The 24,432-nt window shown below is 38.8% G+C and overlaps 2 protein-coding genes across 2 annotated transcripts; one reads left to right on the top strand and one right to left on the bottom strand.

Annotated features, from left to right (window-relative positions):
* The first annotated feature begins 1,107 nt into the window (after positions 1-1,107).
* Positions 1,108-3,524, top strand: LOC145105134 (uncharacterized). Its single transcript, XM_079042265.1, has 3 exons — positions 1,108-1,739; positions 1,814-2,388; positions 2,986-3,524. The coding sequence occupies exons 1-3, from the start codon at positions 1,108-1,110 to the stop codon at positions 3,522-3,524; spliced, it is 1,746 nt and encodes a 581-aa protein (XP_078898391.1).
* Positions 3,525-21,124: 17,600 nt separating this feature from the next.
* LOC145107487 (lipoic acid synthase 1) lies at positions 21,125-24,168 on the bottom strand. The gene is made up of 4 exons (XM_079044378.1): positions 23,646-24,168; positions 22,752-22,963; positions 22,279-22,658; positions 21,125-21,388 (listed from the first exon to the last, which is right to left on the bottom strand). Exons 1-4 carry the CDS (start codon positions 24,065-24,067, stop codon positions 21,284-21,286), a joined length of 1,119 nt encoding a protein of 372 aa, XP_078900504.1. The 5' UTR covers positions 24,068-24,168; the 3' UTR covers positions 21,125-21,283.
* Positions 24,169-24,432: the final 264 nt, after the last annotated feature.

Raw genomic sequence — 24,432 nt, 5'->3', positions numbered from 1 at the left:
TATTAGAAATGAGATTTGTGGAATTCGCCAAGGTCAAAACGAGACTTTTCATGATTATTGGGAGAGGTTCAACAATTTATGTTATAGTTGCCCACAACACCAAATCCCGGAACAACTCCTCATTCAACACTTCTATGAGGGATTGTTACCAATGGAGAGAAGACTAGTTGATGCCTCAAGTGGTGGAGATGTCTTTAGTAAAACTCCACAACAAACAAGACAACTTTTCAACACCATAGCTGCAAACTCCCAACACTTTGGCCCGCGCCAAGACATGAAGAGAGATACACAACACAAAGTCAATGAAGTGGGATCATCGAACCTCGAGTCTCAAATCAAAGATCTAACCTCCGTTGTCCAAAAAAGCTAGCCATGGGACAAACTCCACAAGTGATGGTTTGTAGGATATGTGCAACAATGGGACATCCTACGGATATGTGTCCCATTCTTCAAGAGGATGCGGAACATGTAAATGCCACGGGAGAGTTTCAAAATTATCACAACAAGCCATCAGGTTACCAAAATGCTTACAATTCAAGTTGGAAGCCAAATCCCAACATGAGCTACAACCCAAGACCATTGCCTCAAAATGCATTGGTTAGACCTTCATATCCACCACCACAACCTCACTACCAACATCTACAACCACACTATCAATCCAAACCACACCCTCCACATCACCAACAACCCCCTCAATCCCAAACAAGTAGCTCCGGAATGTCTCTTGAAGACATTGTCAAATCCTTAGCCACTAGTACCCACCAATTCCAAAAAGAGACAAGAACTAGTATCTCCAACCTTAAAGCACAAATGGGAGATATAGTTACATCCATAAGCAAGTTGGAGTCCCGTGGGAAATTACATTCTCAAACCGAAAAGAACCCAAATGTCAATGTGGTGACCTTGAGAAGTGGCAAACAAGCAGGAGAGAGTAGTTCAAAGAAGAAGCCAAGAGATGAAGAGGAAGAAATATAAGTTATTCCCGTTGAAGAACCTATAGTCAAGAACGATACACAAGCTGGAGTTCCAAAGAAGACTACCCCTCTAATAACACCCATAGCCACTCAACCGCCATTCCCCTCCCGACTTGCGACTTCGAAAAAGAACATGGAGGAGAAAGAAATTTTGGACACCTTTCGAAAGGTGGAAGTAAACATCCCTCTACTTGATGCAATCAAGCAAATCCCGAGATATGCAAAGTTTTTGAAAGAACTTTGTACCAATAAGAGGAAGTTGAAGGGGAATGAGAAAATTTTGATGAATGAAAACGCATCCGCGGTTTTACAAAGGAAACTTCCACCCAAATTCAAAGATCCCGGAATGTTCACGGTTCCTTGCAAGATTGGAGATGTCACTTTTAGTAGTGTTATGCTTGATCTTGGTGCCTCTATCAATGTCATTCCCTATTCAGTGTATGAATCATTGAATGTCGGACCCTTAAGTGAAACCGATGTCATAATCTCTCTTGCGGATAAATCAAGTGTCTTTCCTAGAGGTGTTTTGGAAGATGTCCTAGTGCAAGTTAACCAATTGGTCTTCTCGGCTGATTTCTATGTGATTGATCTAGATGAGCAAGTGTCCTCCAAATCGGCTCTAATCTTGCTTGGGAGACCGTTTTTTAAGACGGCTAGGACGAAGATCGATGTGTATGCGGGAAGTTTGACAATGGAGTTTGATGGTGAAACAATAAGCTTTAATATCTATGATGCTATGAGATATCCTAGTGATGTTTCATCTTTGTACTTTGTAGATGTTGTTGAGCCACTAACCCAAGAATTGTTCGAGTTGTCTAATGGTGATGTGTGATTTTAAGCAAGGGATTTGATTGTGGGAAGCTAGACGAGCAATTAAAGCTTTATTCTTTGGATCCGGAGGTTGAGAAGTTGGTCAATAACTTAGAGGTGAAGAAATCCACAAGATTTGATGTCAAGCAAAATGAGTTGACCCCAACCCATACGAAGTTGTCTCCATCCCTTGTTCAACCACCCGAATTGGAATTAAAGGTCCTACCTCAACATTTGAAGTATGCTTACTTGGGCAAGAATGAGACTCTTCCGGTTATCATTTCGACTCATCTAACCGAATTTGAGGAAGAGCAACTCCTCAAGGTGTTGAAGGAACACAAGGAAGCCATGGGTTTGACGATTGCGGATATCAAGGGATTAAGCCCCTCCACTTGTATGCACAAGATCTTGATGGAGGATGAATGCAAGCCGAGTCGGGATGCGCAAAGAAGATTGAACCCGCCTATGATGAAAGTTGTGAAGAAAGAGATTTTGAAGCTCCTTGATGCGGGGATGATCTATCCAATCTCGGATAGCAAATGGGTGAGCCTGGTGCAAGTCGTTCCAAAGAAGACGGGAATCACGGTAGTCGAGAACAACAAAGGTATGATGGTCCCCACCCGCGTGCAAAACGGGTGGAGAGTATGTATTGACTACCGCAAACTCAATGCAAGCACAAGAAAAGATCATTTTCCATTGCCTTTCATCGACCAAATGTTAGAAAGGTTGGCCGGGAAATCTCATTATTGTTGTCTAGACGGGTACTCCGGTTTTCACCAAATCCCGGTGGCACCGGAAGACCAAGAAAAGACAACATTTACATGTCCATTTGGCACTTTCGCATACCGGAGAATGCCATTTGGACTGTGTAACGCCCCGACCACTTTCCAACGTTGCATGGTTAGTATCTTTTACGAATATGTCGAAAACATAATTGAGGTTTTTATGGATGACTTTACGATATATGGGAACTCGTTTCAAGAATGTTTGACCAATCTCACCAAAATTTTGAAAAGATGCATTGAAACAAATTTGGTTTTAAACTTTGAGAAATGTCATTTCATGGTGAGTCAAGGTCTCATTTTGGGTCACATTGTGTCTGAAAAAGGAATTGAGGTAGATAAGGCCAAGATCGATGTTATTCAAAGCTTACCTTACCCGACTTGTGTTCGGGAAGTTCGTTCTTTTTTGGGCCATGCAGGTTTCTACCGACGATTCATCAAGGAATTTTCAAAGATAACAAGACCAATGTGCCAACTCTTGCAAAAGGAGGCCGATTTCGAGTTCAATGAGGCGTGCAAAGAAGCTTTCGACAAGCTCAAGGAATTGCTTACATCCGCCCCCATCATACAAGCACCAAATTGGGATCTCCCTTTCGAGATCATGTGTGATGCAAGCAATTATGCTATCGACGCCGTTTTGGGTCAAAAGAATGGAAGAGCCTCCCATGTGATTTACTATGCATCAAGGACACTAGACAATGCTCAAAGCAACTACTCTACCACGGAGAAGGAGCTATTGGCCATAGTGTTCGCTTTGGAGAAGTTTCGGCAATATCTACTTGGCACCAAAGTTATAGTATATTCGGATCATGCGGCTCTCAAGTACTTGATGACAAAGAAAGATGCAAAGCCAAGACTCATCCGGTGGATCTTATTATTGCAAGAATTTGATTTGGAAATCCGGGACAAAAGTGGATGTGAGAACCTTGTTGCCGACCACTTAAGCCGGATCACTTAAAATGAAACTCCTCTCCCTTTGCGGGACGAGTTTCCGGATGAGCATCTCTTTTCCCTTACTCAATCTACTCCTTGGTATGCCGATATCGTTAACTTTTTGGTCACAAAAAGGTATCCTGACACATTCACACGTGCTCAAAAAGATAAATTGAAAAGTGATGCAAAATACTATGTGTGGGATGAACCTTATTTGTGGAAACATTGTCCTGATCAAATTATTAGGCGATGTGTGCCCCAACAAGAGCATCAATCCATATTGCAATTTTGTCATGAATTTGCTTGTGGGGGACACTTCGGACCTAACCGGACCCTGAGAAAGGTCCTTGAGTGTGGACTGTTTTGGGCAACCATGTCACGCGACTGTTACTTGTTTTGCAAAAGTTGTGAACGGTGCCAAAGGACGGGGAACATTTCGCAAAAGAACCAAATGCCCCAAAATCCAATCCTTGTTTGTGAAATTTTTGACGTATGGGGGATTGATTTTATGGGCCCATTTCGCGTCTCATTTGGCAACGTTTACATCTTGCTCGCGATTGACTATGTTTCTAAGTGGGTTGAAGCCAAAGCCACAAGATCGGATGATGCCAAAACAGTTATCAACTTTTTAAAATCTAATGTCTTCGTGAGGTTTGGTGTGCCTAGGGCTTTGATTAGTGATCGAGGGACGCATTTTTGCAATAAGATGATGGAGGCCTTGCTGAAAAAGTACAACGTGACCCATCGTGTCTCTACCGCCTACCACCATCAAACCAATGGTCAAGCGGAAGTCTCAAATCGTGAAGTGAAGAGTATTTTAGAGAAAACAGTGAATCCGACAAGGAAAGATTGGAGTTTAAGGCTTGATGATGCCTTATGGGCCTATCGGACCGCTTACAAGACCCCGATAGGAATGTCGCCCTTTAGGTTGGTTTTCGGAAAGTCATGTCATCTACCCGTCGAACTAGAGCATCGTGCATTTTGGGCGGTCAAGCAATGTAATTACAATATTGATGAGGCGGGGAGACATAGGAAGCTTCAACTCCAAGAGCTGGAAGAATTGAGAAACGACTCCTATGAAAACTCAAGGATTTACAAGGAGAGAACGAAGCTCTTCCACGACAAGTCCATCACCCGGAAGCATTTTGAACCGGGCATAGGGTTTTGCTTTACCACTCGCGATTGAAATTATTTCCCGGAAAGTTGAGGTCAAGATGGATAGGTCCATTTGTTATGCTAAAAGTCTTTGAGCACGGAGTGATTGAGATCCAAAGTGAAGAAACGGGGCAAATCTTTAAAGTCAATGGGCATCGTTTGAAACTTTTCTATGAAGGTTTTAACGCAAACGTCCTAGATGTCATCCAATTGGATGCCCCGGTATACTGAAATCGAAAGGGAAGGACGTCTCGCCAAAGACGTTAAAGAAGGGCATTTTTGGAAAGCATTGTGCTTTCACTTTTTCAAATTCAAATAAATCATTTTACAAAGCGTTTACGGGATTTTGAAAAATAAATTTTTGAACGGTTTCACCCTTCACTCCCCGTTTTGTTCCCACTTTTGTCGAGAATTTTGAAACCGGGCCTTACGGGGATCATTTTTGAGCTAAAAATCAAGTTTGGTGGAAGTTCTAAATTTTTGAAGTGCAGGAAAGGCCCGCGGCCCGCTTGAGAAATAGGAAGAAACGCCCGCGGCCCGCGTAGCTCAAGGGTCCAACTGCAGTTCAGCACCCGCGGCCAGCCCGCGGCCCGTGTCCAACCCGCGTGAGGGATCAGAAAGCATCAGCACTTTTCGAGCAAGTAGACGCGGCCAGCACGCGGCCCGCGCCCTGCCCGCGTGTTGGTCGATTGACTGATTCTTTTGAGTTGTTGACTGCTTTGACTTTTGTTGACCAAGGGGTTTAATGAGTTGACCAACATTGACCGGGTTTGACCTTTCTTGACCATGGATTAAACATCTCCAGCACTCATCTTCTTCATTCTAACCTAACAAATTCCACCATTTTCTCTCTAGAAGCTCAAGAACACCATAACCCACTTCTCACAAAAATCCATTTTCCCGGAGTTCTACCGGTCGGAATCTTGCGAGACCACCGCCATTCTTCACCATTTTTCATCCTCTACAAACCCCACCCAAAATCCGGCCCGATCTGTGGCCGGAATTCCGGGCGCCACCACCACCCACCACCACCTTCTTTTGCATTTTCCGGCCAACTCCGGCCACCATTGGAGATTCCGAGCACGAGGTTTTGTTTCTCTCATCAAGGGCTTTCTAACCATACCCATCTTTTCCCAAAAACTCACGAAAAATTTCCGACCAACTCGGGGTGCCGCCACTCTAGTCGCCGGAAGGTCATCTTGAAGCTCGTTTGTGGGGTTGTTTTAGCGATTAAAGCGTCATATACGAAGCAAAATCATAAGCTTGGGGTGTGTCTTGGAGAATCTCTTTGGTGGCTCTAATTCCTCTTCCACCATTCGTTCCGGGTCTAAGAAAATTGGGTACTTTCATTCCTTTATCTTGATTATTTGCATCTTGATTACCCATTAGTTGTTGGAATTTTGTGGTCTTTGGTGTCATTTGAAGATTATTGTTGATAAAATTTTGTCCCGAGTAAATGTCTAAACGTGCAAAAACGGGGACGGGAGCTACTTCCTCAAAAGGTGGATCAAAAGGAAAATCCAAGGATCCCCCGTTTCGTTTGTTGAATCGTGAGGACCGAAAAACATATGATTTTCTCGTTTCCAACAAACGTCAAGTCAAGTCAACAAAATTCCTCCATAGGGAATCTTTTTCTAGTCTTGGGGTACTCGATGGAGTCCAAGCGTTATTTAACAACATCGGGTGGGGTCAATTCCTCTATAACCGCGCCGCCACCTACGTTGAACCAACCTTGGAATTTCTCACCACATTCAATCCCGAAGAGGAAGGCGAAACCGTCACCTTCCAAATGCTCGGAGAGAAATGATCCATACCGCATCGGGTCGTGAATGCCCTGATGGGCACTCCGGTGAACAACCTATATTACCAACAAGAACCATGACCCGGAAACTTCAACGATAATCATTTTTGGCAGCAGATCACCAACGAGCCACGATATTCATCATCTTCGTCCAAGGCCTCCTCCATAATTCACCCATGTTTGCGCCTAGCGCATCGAGTACTCACATGCACCATTTTTGCCCGCTCCGAAGTGGGTCAAATTTCAAAGGGGGAATTATTTTTTCTTTGGTGCATGACTCGTGAGAATGGCCCCCGGCCGGATTTTGCCTCATTTTTCTTCACCAAATGTTACAACCTCACGACTATGGACAAAGGAGACATTTTCATTGGGGGATTGATCACCCTTATTGCTTCCCGGCCCCCGCTTCAACTTCATCTCTCCACCCTCCCATTTGAGAAGGATCCCGACCCCTCTAGCCTTGACGGCCATGCACTCCGCCGAATGCAAATCATCCGGGATTCGGTCGATGGTCCCATTTGGAATCTTGACAATCAACCATACATCATTCTTCCGCACGAGTATATAGGGTGTTTCGAACCAACCGACCCCGAACAATGGGTCATTCCATCCGACTACCCTCCTCCTGTGGATGATGAAGATGACCAATTTCAGCCTCCACAACATTTTGTCGAGCCTCAATATCAGCCGCAGCAGCAGGGGGGACACGAGATCCCACAATACTTCCCCCCTAACTTCTTCAACCAGTTCGCCACAATGTTCTCCACTATCCAGCGAATCGATACTCAGACGCAGGAGAACACCCGGGCCATCCAGGATGTGGTGACACGTGTTGATCGGCTGGAGTAGTCCTTCCCGCCAGGTCCAGGATATGTGGGACTACCACTATCGCCACGGGCATTTCCCGCCGCCCGACCCTCCGATTTAGGTCATTTCTGCCCTTTCCTTAAGCATTGAGGACAATGCTTGTTCTTAAGCTTGGGGTGGGGCATTTCCCTTTTCTTTTACTTTTTCATGCATTTTTTAACTAGGTTGCATAACATTTTAGTTTTAAGCTAATTTTCATTCATTTTTTTATTTATATAAAATTCCAAAAAGATTTTATTTTCTTCTTTTTCACCTTTTATATTTTTGCATAACATTTAGCTTAGGGCATTAGCATTCATGCATTTTTGTTGTCAGTTTATTCTCACCCCCTTGGATGTCATGGAACAGGTTCATAGTTATTGTATCATTATTGGTCCAGGATCTTGTTGCTAACTCACCCATCGAACCGGGACCACCAGCTGCAGTTTGGGACTTCATACTTGGGATCAGATGTTGGAAGCTTAAAGGGGTAAGTGATCATGGCCAGGTAGTTTTCATGAAGAATTATGCATGCAATACTAACAATTGTAGGATATACTATAACAATGGATGTTCTTAGCCTTGCGGTCACTACCGCTGAGAGGATCACACTTGATCATGTTTGAACCGTTAAGATGAAGCACTGGTGCTTGTCCCCGAGTAGAATCCATATCCGGTCTCTTTACATCACCATATCTTTTTGCAATTTTCTTAGGATTTTAGAGAGTCTTTTAGTCCGCATGTGGACATTTTCATTACTTTTGAAAAATTGCAAGTTTGAAAAGGAGCTTAGATTACATCTTTATGCTCCACACATGGTCATTTTCACACTTAGACCCTTCGGATTATATTACTACCCTTTCAGTTCCACTTACACACTTTTGGGAACCAAATTTTGATTCAAAGGGTTTTCTTGTTAAAAATTTCGATTGTTAATACATTACCTTCAAGTACTTAAAAAAAATGGCATGCAAATTTCCAGCTGCAACTATCTGAGAAGGGTGACCGGTTCAATAATTGAACAAATTTTCCAACATTTTGGTCACCCGGCGTTTGATATTCATTTATTTAGGCTTGTTTTATTGTATATAGATCGAGTTGTTTTTCGCAAATTGGTGATGTTAGGGAGACTGTCGAGTCGGATACTACGGGAGGTTTGGGCCAACACTAAGTGAACTGATTCCTACAACGGTGCCCGAGCGATTAAACCCAATTACACATGAGAGAAACCGGCAGACGTGAGATCAGAGTGTACACTTAGAGAAGAGCTCCACACGAGCCCATCCAGCTGCTTTCTCCCTACTACAGATGTTCTTCATTGTATACACGTTCTATTGGGGCTGCGACTGTCCATCCCTCCTTACTCACCTAGAGGAGTTGTCCTAGCTGTGGTTTATGGTCCCTTTGTCATCGGATGAAAAATTAATGAGATAATAGCAAGATCAATTCTGACCACGTTGACTAACGGTGATCAGGTTCCACGGTTCTATCCATTCTTTTTATTTTCCTTAGGATAGTTCATCCCCAGTTCATTTTAATCTTGTCTTACTTGAGGACAAGTAAGGTTTAAGCTTGGGGTGATTTGATAGCTTCATTTTATTTACTTCTTTTTATAGTTTATTTTAGCATATTTCAATCACAATTTAGATAATTTCCATGCATATTTTCCTTTTTGTTATTTTATGACCACTTTCGGGTACTTTCGAGTTTCGTGAGCTTAATTGCAGATTTTAAGGAGACTAGCGGAGCGGGAATGTGCGGGATCTTTTGGAAGCGATTGGACTTGGAGGACAACGAGGGTTTTGGGCTTGATGGCTATGGAGGTGATGCATGGAGTGGGATTGTCAATTATTTGAAGGGTTGGAAGAATTAAACTTTAAATCTGCGAGATGCGAGGGATTTTCAAGTATGCGGGAATCGATGATCGGGAGTTTGTGGAAGCCTCGAGTGATTTGGAGAGGCTAATTGAGCTTAAAATGAAGAAATATTGCATAAAAATGGGCTAGAAGCTGATTGGGCTAGAATTGGGCCAATGGACTAGCTGTGGGGGCCCAAAACATGAAGGAGCCCAAAAACCCGTCAAAGCCACGCGCCCCGCGTAAGAAATCCCGCGGCCCGCGTGGATTCCTGAAAGGGGCAATTTCGGGATTTTACCTAGAGCTCTATATTGGGAAGGTTGGTGTGCCTCTTCAGCCTTATCTTTGACATCCGATTTGGAGGCTTTCTCTCTGGAGTTTGGGAGCATTTTGAAGGCCAAGAACCCTCAAGAACTTCACCATTTCATCTCTTAATTCTTGCTAAATGTTTGGTATAATCTTCACTAACTTTGTTTTCTTGAGTTTAGCCATGCTTGGCTAAACAAATCTTGGTTGACTATTGTTGAATCCTTTGAACTTTTGTTGAATATTGAAGAATCCATGAATTTGTGTTTGAATCTTTATGAAAATGTTTTGTGTTTTAACATCTTATCATTAGTTGCATGTTTTTATTCATGAGTTTAAATGTGTTTGTGGTGATTAGTTGGCTAATTTCTTGATTAAGTAAAGGATCTTCAAATTAGCAAGCAACAAGTGATTCTTGTGTTAGTTTTACTTCACACAATCATAAAAACATTTTCTCCAACATGGTAGTGGAAGCTTTTGACTCCTCTTGGATTTGGTGACTTTTTGGTTCTTAATGCTAGTTGACTTTCACTAATTACATGCTTAATGGAATTAGTGACTTTAACTAAGGAAATTGTTATGAGCTTCTCTAACCATTTCAACAATTAAGAAAAGTCTAGGTAATCTCAAGCTCCTTGGTTTACTATAGCCAAATTAAGGGTTTAAATCAAGTATTGCACCATTGGATTCTAATGATATGTTCATCAAAAGTCAAAGTGAGGAAACCTTAAGTCAACCATCTTTCCCTTATTGATTTTACATCAAACTCTTATTTTTGTTGAAATTGTCTATTTAAATCTTAGTTTAATTCTAGGTTATTTCAAGTATCTCAAAAGACCACCTCCCCCCCCCCCCCCCATTTTTCATTTATTGTTATCTTACAAGTATTTTTACAAAGAGATTTTTCATAGAGTTATAAAATTGAACCAATCTCCGTGGATTCGATCCCTTTACCACTATACACTATTTTAGTGTGTTATATTTAGGGTTATTAACTTTCTTGGCCTTGACAACCACCACCCTGCCCGAAGGGACGGAAGACTTCGTGGTCTATTGTGATGCATCCAATTAGGGCCTAGGCTGTGTGCTCATGCAGCGAGGAAAGGTCATCGCCTATGCCTCGAGGCAGTTGAAAACACATGAGGTCAATTTCACAACTCACGATCTAGAGTTGGGAGCAGTGGTCTTTGCATTGAAAATCTGGAGACACTATCTCTATGGAACCAAGTGCACTATCTTCACCGACCATAAGAGCTTGCAGCACATCTTTGATCAGAAAGAGTTAAACATGAGACAGCGACGATGGGTAGAGCTACTCAGTGACTACGAGTGCGAAATTCGCTACCATCCCGACAAGGCCAATGTGGTAGCAGATGCCCTCTGCCGAAAGGAATATTCCGGGCGAAAGGTGAAGGCATTGACAATGACCGTTCATTCCCATCTATCCGCACAAATCAGGGAGGCTCAGCTGGAAGCCTTGAAACCAGAGAAAGTGACGGATGAAGCATTGCGGGGAATGGACAAGAACTTAGAGGTCAGGGGAGACGGAGTGTACTATTTCATGAACCGGATCTGGACCCCAAAGTTTGGCGGGTACATAGAAGTTGTCATGAATGAGGCTCACAAGACAAAATACTCCGTTCACCCAGGTTCCGATAAGATGTATCTGGATATCAAGGAACTTTATTGATGGCCAAACATGAAAGCAGAAATTGCAAACTTCGTGGGCAAGTGCTTGACTTGCGCCAAGGTGAAGGTGGAGTATCAGAAGCCCTCAGGTTTACTCCAGCAACCAGAAATACCTGACTGGAAGTGGGAAATGATAACAATGGATTTTATCACCAAGTTACCTAGATCCCCGAGTGGGCACGACGCCATCTGGGTAATTGTCGATCGGTTGACAAAATCCGCCCACTTCCTGCCAATCAAAGAAAACTTCAAAATGGAGAGGCTCACGCAGATCTACATTCGAGAGATAGTTCGCCTTCACGGGGTACCTGTATCCATTATCTTCGACCGAGATAGCAGGTTCACCTCTATGTTCTGGCAATCGCTTCAGAAGGCACTTGGAACTAAGTTGGATATGAGCACAACTTATCATCCTCCAACAGACGGTCAGAGTGAGAGGACAATCCAGACATTGGAAGATATGTTGAGGGCATGTGTCATCGACTTCGGTATGTCATGGGACGCTCATCTTCCTTTGGTCGAATTTTCCTACAACAACAGCTATCATACCATCATCAAGGCTGCGCCGTTTGAAGCCCTCTATGGCCGCAAGTGCAGATCCCATCTGTGTTGGGCTGAAGTGGGTGACACGCAGCTAGCCAGGGGTCAAGTCCCCGACAGTACTCTCATTGGACCTTTAAATCATCTGAGAGACAACAGAAAAGATCGTACGAATCCGAGAGCGACTGAAAGCCTCTCGGGATAGACAAAAGAGCTACGCCGATAAGAGACGAAAACCCTTGGAATTCCAGGTTGGTGACCGCGTCCTCCTGAAGGTCTCACCCTGGAAAGGCATGATACGTTTCGGAAAACGTGGAAAGCTAAACCCAAGGTACATTGGACCATTTGAGATCCTTGCTAGGATCGGTCTCGTAGCATACAAACTACAGTTACCGCGAGAACTCAGCAACGTCCATCCTGTCTTCCACGTGTCAAACCTAAAGAAGTGTCTGTCCGACGAGACACTTGTGATTCCTCTCGACGAGATCGAATTGGACGAGGTTCTACACTTCGTGGAAGAACCTGTCGAAATCATGGATCGGGAAGTCAAGCGTACAAAACAGAGCCCCATCCCGATAGTGAAGGTCCGCTGGAATGCCAAGCGGGGTCCTGAATTCACTTGGGAGCGCAAGGATTCAATGAAGCAGAAGTATCCCCATCTCTTTCCAAGTTCATGACTGTGCTTTATTCTTGAATTTCGGGACGAAATTCCCTCTAAAGGGGGGATGATGTGACAACCTGGAAACTTCAATCTTGTACACTTAGTCAATTCAATTAATATTCAACTTGTTTTGTTGATTTCTGGTGCTATTTAAGGGTTCATTTAAGTGTTCTAAGCTTGTATATAACCAAGGTTGAGTTTAGGAATGAGTCAGAGTGTTGAATAGTGAGAAAATCGGGCCATACACACCTCTTGGAGGAGTGTACGGCCGTACACATGGGTGTGCGGCCGCACACCCACTCCCTTGGCAGCACACTCACTTTTGGGCAGCACCCTTACCCCTATATAAAGGGTAGCCCCCTTCCTTTCATTCCTTTAGCACCTTGGCAGCACACAACATCATTTCCTCTCAAGTTTCTCCAACTTTGAACCTTCCAAAGCTTCAAGAACGTGAGTACTTCTTCCTCTAGCTTACAATCCATGAAATACCACTTTATCCAAGCTCTATGTGTGCAAAAACGACATGTTCTTCGTGTTTGGAAGTGAGTGCGGCCGCACACCCTCTTAGGGTGGCCGCACACCCCTAAAACACCCTCCAAAGTGAGAGTTTAACTTCCATATTCGATGTAGATGTGCCCCTAGCCTTGATACACCTTGGAATGGACTTTTGGGCATCATTTTGAGGAGTGTACGACCGCACACACCTGTGTACGGCCGCACACACCCTTGTGCGGCAGCACACTCCAAGTGTGCGACCACACACTCTTGTGTGCGACCACACACTCATTCTAGGACCATAAACCCACTTCTAGGACCCTTATCTTGCACTACAATTGAGTATTGACCTAGAACACTTCGTGGATGTGAGTGTGGACCTTGAGAACACTTCGAAGACACCTCATTTCATGAGTGTACGGCCGCACACCCATTGGGCCACACACTCATGGCCACACACACACACTCTAGATGGCCATACACCCCCTACACTCAATCCTACAAGGTCATATCACTTGGTGCAAATAGTTTCAAGTCCCTAGAGTGGTTTTCCATCACTTATAGTGGTGAAATACCTTCATTTGACTCGTTTATGTGTCATTACATGTTATTAGGATCGAATCGTGTTCAAGGCTTCACTTGAACACTCGACTCTTCGTATTGATCCTGCAATCAAACCACTTACCCGATGTGAGTTCATACCCCTACTTTCTCCGTGTTTTTAATGTTTTCAGGGGGAGGATACAAGCTAAACATAAATGCTTTCAAAACTCATGCAATTCTCATACTTTAACCCCTTTTGTACTGTGTTGAGCATAAGGGTCGTTTTTCACTAAAATTGCATAGTTTTCTGGATTCGCTATTCACTACGTTATACATGCAATCTATAATCGGTATAGTTTGGGATTTTCTAAATATAACAAGTACAAGAATTTTCACTACTAAACATATGCACTAAGACAGAAATAGTTTACAGTTTACATCACTACGTTATCACTATAAATATCACTATACACGGTATATATACGGATTTTCACTATGGTAGAACGCTACTACACTACATGTAAACTAGATTGTACGATACTGTGAGGCACTACTTCAATACTGTACCCTTAGGTGTACAGGGATAAATCATATCATAGTATAACCAGAGTCTCCTGGAAAGAGAGCGTGAGATTTGTGAATAGATCTATTCGGGACTGACAATCCCACACCCGAACTGCTAGGTACAGTTAGGCAGGCACGCCTAGGGTGACAAATGTCATTTAACTCGACGCCTGAAGAACGTTGGAAAGGTCTCTAGTCATATCAAGTATGGTTATACAACTCACATTATGCATAAATCACCTTTAGTTTACAACCTGGCACTCTTCAATGGTTTTATTTATACTAAATAAAACTAAAATACACTATGTATACTAGCTAAAGCCAGGGTTTTCAAACAAAACTGATTATGCAATGGTTTCACATATAAAACACTTATACTTCATGATTAGCTTTAGCTAGTCACACGGGGTAGTATTTTCGCATATCACTACAGTTTTCAGTAACGAATATTCATGGTTTTATACGGAAATCAATAACACTACATCTTCATTCAAGAAAATATCGGATTTTCTTGAAACTATACAAACATTTCTGCTAACTCATCAACAAGTTTTCATTACAACTACTGCTTATGAACTCACCAGCTTTATGCTGATATTTTCAAACTGCTTGTATTCTCAGGAAATCAGTAGACAGGTACCTGCTGGGTTTTTGAGGAATTGGAGCAATAAGAGTTTAATGTTTATATTCATACAAACTATATGATGTAATCCAAACAAGTTTCAGACGATTTCCAAATTGATGTAAACATTTTTATTTAAGTATTCAATGTAATGGTTGCGTTGCGATGATTGCTATTATACATTAGTTGTGATGCTATACATGACGTCCTCCACCCCAGAACGTTTCCGCCATTCTGGTTTTGGGGTGTGACATTATATTTGTCTCGGAGTGGAAGGCGCCCCAGGCGGGGCCGAGCCTTTCTCCGCGAGCGTCGTGGTTTTAGGAGCGCTGACGGGCGCTGGATTCTGTAGGTCTTAGCCTGCCGGGCACGTCATGCCTTGGGGCATTCTCTTGCGCGACCGGGCGCGACTCCTCTGTGCGCGCTAGGGCACGTCATCAATATATATATATATATATATATATATATATATATATATATATATATATATAGAGAGAGAGAGAGAGAGAGAGAGAGATTCAAATAGAACCACACAAAAGATTAAGCACCGTAGAAACTCTTATTTCATAGTTATTAAACATTTGAATACTTATTAAATATATTAAAATCCTAATTTTTTTTTTGTCTTTTTGGTATGAACATGCGAAGATCATAGTTTTTACATTCTAGTATATTGATAAGCATACACTTATTCATATGGATATGAATATGCATACCTTACTCTTATGTATATAGAGGTATTAAAAATGTTTTTTTTTTAAATATGCATGTGCATTTGCATATGTTTTTTTTTTAAATATGCATATACACAAAAAAATATATAGGTGAATATGCATTAAAAATGCATTTTTTTGAAAAATTCTTTTTTCAAATATTAATTTCGAAATTTAAGAAATATTTTCGTAGATTTAAAAAAAATTAAATTAAAATAAAATAATTAAAATAATTAAAAAAATTAAAATATATGAAAATATGCCTTATATTTCGAAAATAAGATTTAAAAACAGAAATTTTCAAAAAAAATGTATTTTAATGCAAATTTATATTTTTTTATGTATATATATATTTTCAAAAAAAAATGCATATATACAAGCATATAATGTTTTTTCATTTTTTTGTAATCCTCTTAAATATATGTATTAACATGTACAAGTGAAATATAGTAACTAAATTTATTTTAGATAAAAAGTTTGTTAGTTCTCTGCCCAGTTTAGTTCTTTATTATTGATCTTGCCTCTATATATATATATATATATATATATATATATATATATATATATATATATATATATATATAATATAAATTTTAATTTAATTACTTTAACATAATTAATCAATCAAACAAAACATAGATTTTGAAAAATAACGTGTGGTTGACTAAGAGAGAAACCAAAAAACGTTTCGTCACGTTATAAACTAAAAAAATTGAAAATTGAAAACGTGGGAATTGAATAGGAAATAGAAATTTGACTGTCGAAACTTCATTCAGTCAAAATAAAATACTTCATATGTTGCATAATAGATGACATGGGTAGATCCATGCGTTATTTAGGTGTAACATCTCAACAAGGTTAACAATTATAAGATTTCGATAAATACAGAATATTATCATTACTAAGTAAAATCTTCAAAATGAGAAAAGTATATAACAATATAAAAGTTACTGTTAATCTCATAATACACTCTATAAATTAGAGTTTTTTCTAAATCAAACAGAAAAAAAATTATAAATCTATACACAAAATCAAAAGTTTAAGTAATGAGTTGTTCAATCAAAAGTTTGAGTAAATGAATCGTTAAATCTTATAAAAAAGTTGAAATTTTATCAATATTGGAGCAAAATAAGAAATAGAATGACAATAACTTTTTCATTGACCAACTTAAATGTATAAAAAATTTAACGGTTCAATATGTACTCAACATTCTACCTTCATCCTTGGTTTTCAAAGAAAGGACACTTGGAAGACCGAAAGAAGATGGCCCTAATTCCTTTGAACTCATTTCATCTATTTTACACGGATTAACAAAATCAGATTTTAGAGATGAGTTCATAATTGGGTAAATTACACCAATCGTCCCTCGTGCACATGCCAGAAAGCGTGTTTAGTCTTTATTTTCAAAAATTAACTCGGACCGTCCCTCGTTTATTTTAATCTTGTACACTTCATCCCTCAAGACATAAAAAGACTATTTTACCCTTTACAATTTGTTTTTTTTAATTTTTTTATTTGTTTTATCATTTTCAGTTAATATATATATATATATATATATATATATATACACCTACCCACCCCTCCCCTCTTTTCTTTCCCTACATTTCTTTCGTCTCCCTAACTATCTGGAAAGACCAAAACATCACCACCATCGTATTCTCAGATTCAATATTTGTCATTTTTATCTCCGGTTACCCCAAAAACATCTCTGGTGACTCTGAACAGAAAAGAAAGAACTCCATTTTTTTCTCTAAGAACTTCACCATTCTCTTTTTCTTGTAGCCCTTTCTCTTTAATAACTCCATTTCATGGACCAAAAAGAAAGAACAGGTTGACGAACCCTGTCAGAAATGGTCAGAGAAGAACAAGAGACAGGTAAACGCAAACCCTAAATCGTCGTCTGCATCTGAAGTGTCATAACACAAACCCTAGATCGATGTCGTATCCCTTCGTCTTTTTAGATGTGCGTCTGAAGGTGGCGATAGGTTTCAGGTGGTGGCGATAGGAGGTCTGGAAGAGTCACACAGGTGGTGATGATGGCTTTGCAAGTTCACCTTTATCCGGCGAGGCGACGACCTCAGATGTCGCTGGAAGTGGCTTGAACATCGATGGATGGGATGTGATTGTGGGCGAGGGAGTTGGATGGAGGCAATGATAGGTGGTGATGGTGGCTCTGCGAGGTCACCTTCTCCAGAGGTGGGGACGATGATTGTGGCCAGCGATTTAGCCGACAATTTTAGGAAGTCTGTGAGTTTGTTTCCGATTAGCAACAATTGAAGGGTGGGAAAATGTAAGGTCTATTTTTCTTTTAAAAAAATTGATAACAAAAACAATAAAAACATTAAATTAATTGAAAATTAAAACATAAGGGTATTATCGTCATTTCAGTTTTGGAAAGGACTAAGTTCGCAATAAAGTCGTATTTGAGGGACGAAGCATGCAAAGTTAAACAAAATGAGGGACGGTCCGAGTTAATTTTTGAAAATATGACTAAACACGTTTTCTGGCATGTGTATGAGGGACAATTGGAGTAATTTACCCTTCATAATTTTTAGAAAAATTGCTTTTTGTTGACAAAATCCGAAGAAAAATAAAAAGTAGTTTTTAGAGATGACGTCATAATTTTTAAAAATATTAACAGTGTTACATTGATATAACGAAATATGAATTTTTCTTATTTATGAAGATTTTAAAATAATTTTGTGACGATGAATAATTCACAGTTAGAAATTTAACAATTGTACAAGTGGTGGTCATTGGTAAAAAACTGTTTTTTTTTTAATATTGCAATTTATGATGGCCTTGGTTCTAAATATATAATATATTTAAATTCAATTTTTCTTTATCAAACATCAATATTTTAATTTATTTCCCATAACAAATTTAAATGACGGAAAAGGACGTGTAATAGCAACAGAAGGAAGGACAACGTTGGATTACAAGTTCACAGTAGCCACGATATGACGATGTTGACGTGTCTTGCAACTTTTTGCTTTTTTGCTTTTTTTGATTTTCCATTTTTCAAAACAAATTACAGTTTCTCTTTATACAAATATAATATATTTTCAGGCTTTCCTAAAAAAATATATAATCATGCTTTAGTAGACAATATCATAATTGTTTTATTACTTATATACAATAATAATAATAATCAGATTTCATTTTCATGTCCATAAATTTATGTTCGATAATCGATATTCTATATATCTTGTAAAATATCATGTTTTAGAAAAAGTAACCAATTATATGAATAAGAATTGCCCTTGATGACTTTGCCAGAAAAGTAGAGCAAAGATATTGTAGTTGTCACATGAAATCAAAAACGAAATCTTTCGGTTATTTCAAAAATTACACCGCATTCACACATTGACATGGTTATTTCAAAGAGAAAGAGCAGCTAGTTTTTGAATTTTTTAAATTAAATAAATATAGTTTGATGTACAAATGAAAATGTGATAAACATTAAAATATATGCGGACAATTCGGAATTATACGAAATCCGCACACGACATGTAAAATGAGTCAATTAAAAAAACTCATTGTTTTATCATGATGCGTGGTGTTTTTCGGTGATTTGGGTTCGTTTAGGGCATCAAAATTATGTTTTTATGGGTTTTTTCGACAATTTATTTTTTGAGATTTGATTTAGATAATTGATTATGAATCTTTTCCTAATCAATCTAATTTCTTAAGGTTTCATTATAACTATTTCTTTTCCTGTGTTATACAGTTTATTCGATTATCAATTTAGAATCCGTTTGGAGTTCTCTTTTTCTTTATTTGTGTTCTTGTCGATTGTAATGGGTCATTCAATCCGATCGTCTAGGGATCATATTTACTAAATCTTATTCATTTTCATACCATTCTCGCAACCTTCTATACTCTTATTTCTTTTTCACCTACATTTTTTAAGTTCCTAAAAATGTTTTCAGCATACATAAATTCTAAAAACTTGGGTTCGTACTGCGAAAAAGACAAAACTACAAGCTCACAAGATCTACCATGATTTGATCGATTACAAATACCATTTAGTCACATGTTTTCCCAACAATAATTTCAATATCAAACTCAAACATAATTTAACCCAATGTTCTTGCATATGGGGATACAACAAGCGTTTAACGATTTCCAACTATCGCAAATGCCGACACAATACAATGTTAACTGAGTAACGGAAAGTCTATCATAACTTTTTACAGAAACACAACCTCAAAATTCTTAAGAGGATAATGATGAAATGCAACCTGACATGCAAGACCAAGAAGCATCCGACGAGTCACTAGATGCAACCCTCCACCCACGACTACTTTAAAGAAGAAATCAATAGTATGGAGCATCGATGAAGAAGTCATGTTGGCCAAGGCTTGAATCAACATTTCAAAAGACTCAGTTACCACAAATCAACAACAATTAACTTCTCTTTGGAAGCGAATGCTAGCATATTTTAAACAATAATTGGTAGTTATTGATTGTAATGCCCATCAAATGAATTCAAAGTGGGAGGACATGAACACAAATACCGTCAATCCAAAGCTGATACACGTTGAATATATAAACCCTTATAAAACTAAAGTGGTTCCGTACGAGGTGGCAAAGACAATTATGAAAGAACACACGAAATGGTGGACCATAACGACATTGTAGTTGGATATGAAATGCAATTTTTATTATTAGTCTTGTTATTTTCATCATTGAAAAATATATATTTTAAGTGTTTTAAATTTTTTATTTAATGGAATTTAGTTATATATATATTTATTAAAAAAGTTGTGTAATGGGAGAGGTAGTGAAACGGACACGGCAAACTAACCTGACACGAAATAAACAAGTTTGGATAAAAAGATTTTAACCGGTTTAATTAAATTGGTAAAGTTAAGGTTGGAAATTTCAAATCGAAAACGATCCGTTTATTTATATGAAAGTTTTTTTTGTTTAATTTAGATAATTAGACATTCAAAACCATAACCAGAAATTAAAAATAAAAAATAAAAAAGCCTTGGATTAAGTCATTTTGTAATGTGGAATCTACTTAGCTACCTATTCATTTTTTGTTTTCCTTTCTCTCCAATACTCCATAGTCCCACTCGACTATTCCCTCTACCTCCCCAACTCTTACTTTTCCTTCAAAGCTTACTATGAATTTTGTCATTCCACTTCTCCAAATCCTACTTCTTCAACCTATTTAATGTTTCTACTGAACATGATACAATACATTTACAAGGTCTTAATCCTACCCTGCAACCTGAACACGAACTTGACACAAAAAATATAGAGTTAACGCGACACGATAACTAAACGGGTCAAGTTAGTGTCAAACTGTCAATAACCAATGTTTAACCACAATACCTTTGTTAGGTCTACTAACACTATCAGAAAGAAAGTGATATATTAAGGTTCAAAAGGGTTTGTTTTGAATAGAGATATAAATAAGTTACAAGCTTGGCCCCTATAGTTATAGCTCTTACTATTTTGGTTCGAGGATAAAATAGTCATATATGAAAATTTCAAGAGTTAAACCATGAAAGAAAATAGAACCATGAAGATCACCCACAGCAAAATTTTGAAACTTGCACAGAAACTGCGGCCTCATGCAAACTACATGGCCAATTTCTATAATTTACATTAGAAAATTAAAATACCATGATAAACAAGTCAATGAAAGTATGTTGTTACTCTTTGTATTTAACCTTACATAAAAGCATGATCGCTGTTGCTTCAACAGTCTCCATAGTTATTGTCCACAAAAAGCATACCATATGTTTACAAAAAGTTTTGGCATATTTTCATGTTTGACCAAAAATCACTGATATTATTAGTAATAACATTTACAGCAATGGACTTAAAAGAGGTAAATGGAAATTACACAACATAATTACAAAGAATTAGGTTTAGGCATACAAGTAACAGCAGTAGTATGAATTACTGATAGCAATCGAATAAGAGATGACAAAAGTTATGATTAATGAGATGAAGTAAGAAGTAATTATAATTAATTATGCAGATGCTGCACGATCTTTTTCTATCATTGATTTGATGTAAAACTCCCCTGCTTTGTATGACGACCTCACCATAGGACCAGATGCCACATATCGAAATCCCTGCCATGCCATGTCATCAACTCAAGCTCACTTAGCGTTAAATTAAATGCAACACACTTTTCTTCATTTCTTTATTAAAGCATCCTACTTTTATTTCTTTTTTACTTAATGCAAAAAAATCGCCTTAATAAATAAAATCGGAAAAAAAAGGAAATATCCCATTAAGTCTAAACCTTTTTTACAAATTTACCTTCGTTTATTCTATTGTTATTGACTGTTATGATGGGTGTTGGCTTTTGTGTTGCATATTTGTTTGTTCCTAAACTTTATAAACTGTGGTGGGGCCCATTTCTCTCTTAAAAGATTAAAAAGGAATAGACAAGATATGATGAACATTGATATCTCTGCATGAAATACACAAAAAATGGGCCCACTCTTTTTACCAAATTAGTGAATGCAAGCACTTGCTAATGTGAAACAACACTCGTGTAAGAATCATGTGCGATCACACACGCAATTTCAAACTCGGTATTTAAGTTCATATAAACAGCAATGTACTTTTTCAAATAAAAAAAGATTCAAATTGTCATTGCTTTTTCTGCAAAAAAAATAAAATAAAATTTGTAGTGGCTTTTTATAAACTTATATTTTGTGTTTTTTCCAGATTAAACCTCATCTTTATTTTTTTCATGAAAAAGACCTTATATTTTTTCATTTTTCCAAAAAAAAAAAAACCCTCAGCTTTGTATTTTTTTTTTTTTTTTCCGAAAATACCCCCCAACCTTCTAAATGTTTCCAAATAAATCCTCAACTTTTTAGTTTTTCCTGAAAAAACCCTCACATTTTACAACTTTTAAAGAGAAAAATGACTAAAAGGGTGTTATATATATTATAACCTTTTGTAATTCTAAGCAAAGAATAGATTATAGATGAATGAGAATTTAGCATACCATTTCCATGCCAAGTAATCGATATTTCTCAAAAGCTTCGGGAGTTATATACTCAGAAACTGCCATGTGGCGCTTTGAAGGACGCATGTATTGGCCAAATGTCATGACATCAACACCTGCAGCTCTGACTTTCTCCATTGTAGCCACCACTTGATCTGGTGTTTCCCCACAACCCAACATTACTGATGTTTTTGTAAGTGTTCCTGGTGGAGCATAATCTTTTGCTGCCATTAAAACACCCAAAGATTGCTTGAAATTAGCCCTGTGATCTCTTACAGAGCTTTGAAGCTCTTCCACTGTTTCAATGTTATGAGCAAATACATCAAGTCCTGATTTTGCAACTTTCTCAACACATGACACGTCTCCTCGGAAATCAGGAACTGTATGGAAAACCGGAATCACAACAGGGGAATGGAATCAGTCATTACATTCCATGATGATGTGAAATATTGAAAAGATGGAGAAAGTCATACCCAAGGCTTCTATCAGCATACTAGGTTTCAATGTCTTCAACTTCTGAACAGTTTCAGCAAAATGGCCACTTCCTTGATCAGATAAATCATCACGATCAACACTGGTAATTACAACATACTCCAAACCCCATGAAGCAATTGCCTCTGCAACATTTGAAGGTTCATTTGGATCAGGAGGAGGTGGGGTCTTTGAAGTCTTCACATTGCAGAATCTGAAATCACAACAAAGTAGAATTGATTTGTATTTGAATGGCATTGGTATAATTGGTAGATATTTCAAAGTACAATGTTGTAATACAAAGACATGAATGTAGGAAGCTATAATAAACAAAATCATGGAAGTATGTTGCTATTTATTGGATTTAACATGTTTTGTGTCACAGCCACAAAAACCTTAAAGCCACCATAAAACTCAATCTCAAACCTTCGTCCTATATCGAACTGGTAGCTAAACCAAAGTTGCACTAGATCTTAACAAACTTCTATCTGTATTGAAAGTTTTCATTTTGTGTTCCATTTGCAAATTTGACATATTTGAATACCTTTCTAGGGTTAGTGAATTCAGGGGAGCTTTTTGCAAGTGTCCCAAATTTATTTATTTTACTGCACTTCCTTTGATTCGGTGATTATCTACATAATTCCAGGAATTTATTATTTATAGACATTAAGCTTCCTATGATTTACAGGGATCTATTCTAATGGCACCTTTTACATTTTGGTTTCATCACTTAGCTTCAATTGAACTGATTTGGTTTCTAGTATACATTATTTACTGCCAATCAAGATGGATACATGAATAGCAAAAACCTTCAATCGCCTTAATATATTTCTAATCGATAATATAGGACAATCAAACAAATTAACATGTCTTATACAGAAAGGATAATCATTTACCTGCAGCCTCTAGTACAAGTATCTCCGAGGATCATAATTGTAGCGGTAGCAGTACCAGTTTCTCCACCGGACCAACACTCTCCCAAATTGGGACATTTGGCTTCTTCACAAACTGTATGAAGCTTCAATTCCCTAAGCTTCTTTTTAATATGCGTGTACTTTTCCCCACCGGGGATCGATTCCTTCATCCATTTAGGCTTAGGTAAGGGCTTCTTCTTCGTACCAACCTCAACTGAATACTCCTCATCGGATTGGAGACGGATGAAGTCGTTTAAGGTAGGTGATTCGGCGGCGAGACGATGGCGGAGCTCGGTTAGGGTTTGAGGGTGTTGGATTTGAGAAGAGAAGGTTCGAACTGAGATTGAAGAAAGGAGATTCGAATTGATTAGGGTTCGAGATAGAGATTTGAATCGAGAATGCATTTTCGAGACAACTTTTGTCGCTCAAAAACGATCTTCACTTGAGGCTACGCTGAAGATGGCGATCCTTTTGCCTGGGGGTGGTTGATCGTGTCACGCGTGCATCGCACGTGAGTGGGTGGCTTGGTTATTTTGACCATCGAATCGAGTATAGGATTCGGGTTTTGAATAGTTTGCACCGGTCCCTGCCCGAAACCCGTCTCATAAGGTTATAATAATATTTTGAGTAAATTACAGATATAGTCCATGTTGTTTCTAAGAAGTTGTATGCTTAGTCCTGATGATTCATTTTTTGAATTCATGCTCCTTATTTCCTTGTTTTGTGCTCACTGTCAAGTGTCGATGTCAGTTAACATCCCACATTGATG

This window comes from Lactuca virosa, chromosome 4 (assembly GCF_052849685.1).
Source record: "Lactuca virosa cultivar CGN04683 chromosome 4, Lactuca_virosa_CGN04683_v6, whole genome shotgun sequence".
Lineage (NCBI taxonomy): Eukaryota > Viridiplantae > Streptophyta > Magnoliopsida > Asterales > Asteraceae > Lactuca > Lactuca virosa.
Note: the sequence above shows the minus strand (reverse complement) of the source record. Positions and strands in the feature narration are given on the sequence as shown.